General features: G+C 43.2%; 1 protein-coding gene across 15 annotated transcripts in view; it reads left to right on the forward strand.

The window, feature by feature from the left end:
* Positions 1-7586, forward strand: part of TADA2A (transcriptional adaptor 2A) — a 49407-nt gene extending 41821 nt beyond the window's left edge. For 6 of the 15 annotated variants that reach the window (XM_022552596.2, XM_089901023.1, XM_089901022.1 and 3 more), the window contains 4 exons: positions 345-477; positions 1281-1324; positions 3445-3518; positions 5045-7582. In XM_022552596.2, the coding sequence (XP_022408304.1) occupies positions 345-477; positions 1281-1324; positions 3445-3518; positions 5045-5230 (437 nt within the window). In that variant the 3' untranslated portion in view covers positions 5231-7582. Of the gene's footprint in view, positions 1-344; positions 478-1280; positions 1325-3444; positions 3519-5044 lie in introns of all 15 variants that reach the window. The other 9 variants (XM_089901028.1, XM_089901027.1, XM_089901034.1 and 6 more) reach the window with 4 other exon arrangements.
* The last annotated feature ends 265 nt before the right edge of the window (positions 7587-7851 follow it).

The raw sequence follows: 7851 nt of genomic DNA on the forward strand, positions 1-7851 counted from the left end.
AAAGGAATAAAAATATTTTTATTTCTTGTCAAAAAAGGGATTTCAAACTAGGGGAAATGACTTTGCTCTTAGAAAAATAATTGTGGAAGCAGTTTTGCAAAGGAAATTTAAAAATGACTGGGAATTCCCTGGTGGTCCAGTGGTTAGGACTCGGCGCTTTCACTGCGTGGGCCTGGAGTTCAGTCCCTGGTTGGGGAACTAAGATCCCACAAGCCTTGCGGCACGGCCAAAAAAAATTTTAAATTAAAAATTAAAAAAGATGAAGTTTGCTGATGAGTTAGGAAACCCTTCGGTTAGTTCTGCTGCGTTGTCATTGTAGTCGCAGTGTTTTTTAATACCTCCAGGTGCCAGAACCTATGATCACCTCAAGAAGACTCGAGAAGAGGAACGCCTCAAACGCACTATGCTCTCGGAGGTTCTCCAGTACATCCAGGACAGTAGCGCCTGCCAGCAGTGGCTCCGCCGGCAGGCTGACATGTGAGGAATTACTCCAGGGGGAAGGAGCAACCTCTTGGAGGATTTGGCCTTTACCTGTATTTTCAGAGAATTCTGTGGGCACCCTATCCTACATGGCAGGGCAGTAATAATTGGGTGACTAGAAGAATTCAGAAAATTTTAGCAGGCAGTCTCAGAAACAATACCACACTGGGCTTCCCTGGTGGCGCAGTGGTTGAGAGTCCGCCTGCCGATGCAGGGGACGCGGATCCGTGTCCCGGTCCGGGAAGATCCCACATGCCGCAGAGCGGCTGGGCCCGTGAGCCATGGCCGCTGAGCCTGCGCGTTCGGAGCCTGTGCTCCGCAACGGGAGAGGCCACAACAGTGAGAGGCCTGCGTACCGCAAAAAAAAAAAAAAAAAAAAAAAGAAACAGTACCATACTGAGAGTTTTGAGAAACATAACTGGCCTCCTAGAATCCTACTTTGCTACTTTGACCTTATTTTTTTTAATTAGTAAATTCCCTCCCCATGCTTTCTTTCTCCCTCTGTTTCTATTGGTATGATTTTCATTGGAGAATCATGTTCCTCTCCTTTCCCCATGAATGGTCTTTGTGATGTGCCAGGCCAAGAACGCTTCTTAACAAATCCAAGCAATTTCCTTCTCTGGAACAGATTTCCTTTCCTAGGTAGTACAGTTGGGATATCCTGTAAAACATAATACAGTCTGTCTCATTACTTCTCTTCAAAGTAACTGACCTGATAAGTGTCACCCAGTCTCACATGGGCTTTTGGAAATGGCTTTCTTTGATGTGATATAAGTTTAAATTCCTCTTCTTCTTTGTAGTGATTCTGGCCTGAGTCCTTCCGTACCAATGGCTTCGAATTCAGGTAATTGTTTTTTAGGCTGGAGCAGGTCTTGATTGTGAAGTTTTCATTCTAGGGGTTATGGTAACCCAGCAATCCCTTCAGCCTGTGTGGGAGCTGGGTGCTTAGGCAGAGGAATGGTAATTAAGTGTTATCCCAATTTATAAACATAAGCAAGCTTTTAGAATATTCATGGCCAAACAGGACTTTCCTCAGGTTTGGAGTACAAAGACAGGGGAAGAAAGAACTCCACACAGGTGTTTTCTCTATTTTACCAATGTTCATGGGCAGTTAGTTTACTATGACGCTGTCTACCACAAACTTTGAGATTTGTCTCATAGGGGATAATTAGAGGCTTTGTATCCCATATGAGCAAAGAAACATATTACTTGCCAGAAAAGCAAGACTTTCTTTATAAGTTGGAGACTTCAGGTATTTCTATTTCTTATCTCTTTGGGTATTTCGTCTTTTGAGGTTAGTTTACAGAGTAAGATTAAGCCATATGCTATCTGGTAATCCTTGGTTCTTGGTAATCAGTGAATGGTAGTTTGGGGTGGTATTAGTTGTAGAACTGTGGTCCAAGATCATGGTGTTTCTTTGCCTGTTTTCTTGGTTATCATTCACCCCTGCTCCATATGGTAGATTAGCCACTTCCCCTGGTCAGAACATACAGGCTGCTCCACCAATTACAGATTGGACTTGGCAAAAAGATGACCCACTTGCAGTTTTACCATTTTTTGGAAGCTTGGAACAACAGACCTTGTGATCCCATTCACAATCTCTCAGATTCAGGATCTAGACAGGGCTCAGAAAAGGCGACTTTATGGATGAAAATTTTTTTTTCATTTATTCCTTTGTTTCAAGTAATAATTGCTTAATATTTAAAGGAGAAAAGAGTGTCTTTTAGGGAATAGCCAAGACAGTTAAATCCAAGTTTTTAAGTTTCTTACATCCAACCCCTCCCCAATCTAAATACAGAAATACAAATAACTTAATATTGGCTAATTAAAATGAATGAATGGACGTGACCAAGCTCCTCTGAACCATTCGCCCTTGCTCTTTGCTGCGTCCTAGGCGGGCATTTGCCTTCCGCACGCCCTGTGTTTAGGTTGAGGCGACCCCTTGCTCCTCTTCATGCTCTGAGTTGCTCCTAAAGTAGTGCAGAGCTGGAAGCCTGGATCCCCGATCGTAACCCAGCCTCTGGGGACTTTGCTGAGGCACCCAATGATTGTAGCCTCCCATTTTGAGCACTTAGGGCATGGCTAGGCCTGTCAGTTATGGAGAAGTCCTCATCCCCTTTGTTGATATTACAGAGAAGTCTGTTTTGTAGTACAGCAGGCTGCAACAGTCCATCCCCTTTCTCTCCACCACCTAAACCGGCAACCCCCCCCATGAAATGTAACGTATTGCTCTGAATTTTCTTTTGTTTAACACAGTCCATTCATTCAAGTATACATTCAAAACAAAACCAAAAGGTTTTGCACATCAGGCTTCCTATCCTGGGCAGTGACCTCATGCTTGGGTTTCTTTCTCAGGTATGTGAGTTCACCTCAGCCTCTACTTTGCCATATAGTGGCTCATTCCTCTGTTCAGATCTTTCAGGTAAACAGGGCTACTTTGGAAGGAACAGATATTCCCTCACGTAATAAATAAGGGCCTTTTGCCGGCCTAACACTCTGCCTTTGATCTCAAGGCGAACGGTACGTGGTTAATTACCATGTTTGCCTTGCACTGCTGGCAGAGTGGCAAGGTTAGGAAATGTCTCTCACGCAGAGTTGTTATTTCCATTCATCAGCTGTCGAGGCAGGCAGTGTGTGACCTTTCTTAACTGGACGACATCTGGGCTGTAGATTTTAGAATCTCCTACTGGTTTGGGAAGAATAGCCGTATTTGACACTGAGGTATGTGTGATTATATGTGTATTTTATCAGAGCAGAGGGCACATGGCTTACTGTTTTTATTTTCAAGTGAACATTGGGATACCTGTGTTGCCAGATAAACTGAGGCCTGAGGAGTATATATGCAGCTATGTATAGTAATCGTGCACCTAACTGGCCTGACTGTGGTGAACTTTGTTATACACTTAACACCCGAGGGACTGTCACTCTTATGAAATATATGCCTTTTTCTGTCTATATCTGTAGGTAGACGAAGTGCACCGCCCTTGAACCTCACTGGCCTCCCTGGCACAGAGAAGTTGAATGAAAAAGAAAAGGAGGTAACAAAAAGAAGGGGAGCTGGTTAGAAGAAAGAGAGTAGGGGCTGGTTATTCATTGAGTTGTCATTAAAAACATGTTACAGGATCAAACCCGTTTTGCTCTGTTCATGTCACACACGTGCATGTACAGCTCTAGTCCATCCCAGAGGTCTAGGTGCTAAAGCGCTGACCTCAGCAGGTCTCAAGGACTCCTTTCCTTATCACCCAGCCGCCATTCATCTCCTGAGAGAAGAACATGTGAGATGTAAATCTAAATAATAGCAGCTATCATTTATTGAGCATTTACCATGTGCTAGATACTGTGCTGTGCTTTATGTCAATGAATTTAATTTGTTTCAAACTTAAAATAACTGGTATATGAAAATGATTATTTCCTATTAGAGTGGGCATTTTCAGAAGTTCCACTGTTATTCCAACAATATGACCATCACTTAAAAGATTTTTGAATTGTCTCCATAGTATGTGTGTAAGCATAAAAGAGGAATTCATCATCGTATATAGTCGCACATTAATTTTGATTAAAAAAGCCATGACCTACTTTTCTTTTACATTATAATCACCGGATGTGATTCTTCATATTACTTTTGGCCGTTTCTAAACTTTAAATCCAGCCTCAAAAGGAGGGTCATCATCAAGCGTTTTCAAAAGAATGTGCCGCAGATCTCAAGTCCATTCCAAGAGAGGATCCTCTTTGTTCCTCGTGTGCTCCTTTTACGGTTCCCAAGATCAGTGTCTTCATCTGCCACTCTGTATCAGTAATTCAGGTCAGACAGTAAGGAAAAGTCATGGAGTAGGCGCTAGTATTAGTCTTTTATTTTACCCGGTAGGAACAGTAAAGATTAGTTTGGGAGTAGAAGGAGGTGTATGTTATATCCAAGTATTGCTGAAGAAGTACTGCCATTCTGAATCAAGGGTGGAATGGCCTGAAGTTTCAAGCAGTTTTTATCCTTACCCACAAAGTGGTAACCTCAGGCTGTTCATTTCTGGATAGTAGCAGGTGAACTGGAATCGAGCCAGGTTTCTAGCTTTTTAGCAGTTAAAGTGACCTCTTAGCAAGGTCTCTATATCTCTTCTCCCTCCAGAGTAGGAAATGTAATCACAAAATCAGGGACTAAAGATTTACGCCGATACTAAAAATAATGCGATTCATACTTGGGAACCCAAGTATCAGCAGCCCCACCCGCACAGTGCCCTGTGGCTCCTCCCTGACTGGCTGAGCTGGAAGGTGCCGGGCCTCTACTCCACACCGCTCCTCAGGACACAGACTTGTATCCCTGACAGACCCAGGTGAGCCAGCCGATAGGTGCTGGAGCTCTCCCGGCATCAGACTCTGCCTTTTTCTGTCTGCCTTTAGAGAGTATTCTCTCCAAAGAAAAGACAAACTGGAATGTAATCTAGCCACCAGCAGCTCCTATAAGTAGTTGGAGGTTGATGTCACTCTTTACATTTTATTTTGGCTATACCTGCTGGATTAAATTATGAGAATGACAGATGTTAACGTTTATTAAATTTGCCATGTCTTGCAGCTCTGTCAGATGGTGAGATTGGTCCCAGGAGCCTATTTAGAATACAAATCTGCTCTACTGAACGAATGTAACAAGCAAGGAGGCTTGAGACTGGCACAGGCAAGAGCACTCATCAAGATAGACGTGAACAAAACCCGGAAAATCTATGATTTCCTCATCCGAGAAGGATACATCACTAAAGCCTGAGGCTCTCCAGGCCTGGTGGGCCAAAGGACAGTACGGGCATTGTGGAGTTTTGTTTTTGAGCTGAATTCTCCTTGTAAAAAGAGGGGAAGAACAAAGGAAACCTTAGGTTGTATTAATGTCTACTTTCTTCTCCACCCGGCTTTAAAATACTCCTGTTGTTGGTACTGTGCTGCAGAGCTATGTGCTAGATAAGCTATTATTAATTGTGTGTGGGCATTCATTCCTAACACCTCTTGTAACGAAAACAAGAACCATGGTACCTCACATCACAGTGTTGGTAGAAATAGAACTAAACCAGTCTTTAGTCCCAGGAGTCCAGCTCAGATCCTTGTACTTACTTGCGAGGTTGGTTTTCTGATTATCTGTTTTGCCTTCAAACATTACAGACAGATTTAAAATAAAGAGGTTATAGAGAGAGAAAGCTTTCTCTTTCTGTCTGAGGATTCTTTTAAGCTGACAACTTATGTTTATGAGCAAAGAGGAGGAAAATCTCCCCATGATGGTCTTGTCCCAAACTGCATCTTCAACTTTAATGTCTGGCTTTGTAAGTTGCAGTCTGGCTGTCTAATCTGCAGTAGACTTTTGAGGAGGTGGCACTGGATATAAAATGTCTCTGTTATTTTTAGAATTAATGGATTAAAATGTTTTGCTACTTAATTTGTGGGTGTGTCAAATATTCTGGTAACTAAAGCACACTTAGGGGGTTGGATGCACGCCTCATCACGCTGCATTATCTCTGCTAACATGTGTGTCCTGGGCTCACCCTATTCTCACCCTTGGCTTCCCTGGATACCAGACCCCTGAGGATGGAGGTGATACAATTAACCTCAGTGTTGCTTAGATTAAGACCTGAACCCTAATTTCTCAATGGTGAAAGGCTAGCCTACAATAAGAGCTACTTGTAAAACAAAAGGAAAGCCTTTTCATATATGGAACTCACTAGATATGAGGGTGAGTGACCCCACCACATCTGAAACTTGGTCCTCAAATCTTTCTGCACAATAAGAAGCCAAACTCAGAGTCAGCGTTTTCCCTTTTCTGTTAGAAGCAAAGTTGTATAGAAATACTTCAGAATCTGCACAAATTACCTCCAGTAGCTGACTGATTTCTTTAATTCTTTCAACATTCAAAATATCTAATTCAAATATTGTATGCTTTGTTGGAAGTATCTGCTCAAACTTCTTGACTGCTGTAAATATGCATGCAGTTTGCTAATAGACTTCATCTAGGGGATAACAAATGAAAAGGAAACTCGTAGGATCTGAGGGAAATAGAATAAAGGACTTCAGTGTTTCAAAAGGGCGGCTTGTGGTTTTCTTGATATAGTCCTGTCTCTTAGAAAACGTATCCTACCACCAGCATCACCCTGAGTTGCTTATAAAGGGGTTGCCTCTTATCCTTGGAAGGCAAGTCCTGTTCTAAAAGTGCATTAGACATCTGTGTCAGGTGATGTCTGCTGTAGTCTGAGGAGTCCTTGATCTTGATTAAGGAAGGCTTCCTGGGAGAGGTGCACTTCTGAGGCAATGATAAGACAGAGATGAGAGAAATAAAATGGCAGATGGAAGTGGGAGACTGTTCCAGACGTAGTAGGTGGAGGGTGATGAGTAAGGAAAACAGTGCCAAGAGATTTAGCTGGCTAGTACACAAGGAGCAGCTGCGGTGCTTAGGGCTGGGAGGATGGCGGATGGCAGGACAGTCTGATAGAAACCCTGGAACAAGTTGAAGTCTGAAAAACTGACTGGCGAATCAGTAGATTGGATGAAGAAAGTGGCATTGTTGAAAAGAGTGACAGAAAAATAAGGCTGTAATTTCAAATGACTGGATTTTAGAAAGGAGGATTACTATGGTTTTGGTAGGCCCAACTTCACAAAATTTAAGACCTAGAATCCTAGTGGGTTTCTCAAAGATCAAGCCATAATTTTGGGTGAGGAGTACTCTTGAAAGGTGTCGTTAGAAGAGCACTTGCTGACGTTTGGTGTTGATCACTAGCTTAGTACATTATTTCCTTCCATCTTCTTATCACCAAAGGAAGGCCCTTCTTGTTACTAAAAATCCAGAGCTAGCAAGGACGTTCCAAAGAATATTCCATCCTTCCCCTTTTCAGCTAGATGGGATTGGCCATAAACCAACTCCACTAATTTAGGTCCTTCTTGGTGCAGATCACCTCAGAAGAAAGAGAGTTTACTCTGAAACTCAACAACAGTGAACTATGAAATAAAGACCTTTAACTGCTAGGAACTTTATTACAATTTAAAGATTTCTGCTGGAATTTTTTTTTTTTTTTTTTTGCAGTATGCGGGCCTCTCACTGCTGTGGCCTCTCCCGTTGCGGAGCACAGGCTCCGGACGCGCAGGCCCAGTGGCCACGGCTCACGGGCCTAGCTGCTCTGCGGCATGTGGGATCTTCCTGGACCGGGGCACAAACCCGTGTCCCCTGCATCGGCAGGCGGACTCTCAACCACTGCACCACCAGGGAAGCCCTCTGCTCGAATTTTATGCATATCGTTCTCCTCTGTCCTGGTGGGGAATAGAGAACAAATTTCTTTACGTGTAATGACCCTTTCTTGGGCTTCCCTGGTGGCGCAGTGGTTAAGAATCTGCCTACCGATGCAGGGGACACAG

Source organism: Delphinapterus leucas, chromosome 19 (genome assembly GCF_059928025.1).
Source record: "Delphinapterus leucas isolate spDelLeu-1000000601 "Yukka" chromosome 19, BTC_Dleu_Yukka2, whole genome shotgun sequence".
Classification (NCBI taxonomy): Eukaryota; Metazoa; Chordata; class Mammalia; order Artiodactyla; family Monodontidae; genus Delphinapterus; species Delphinapterus leucas.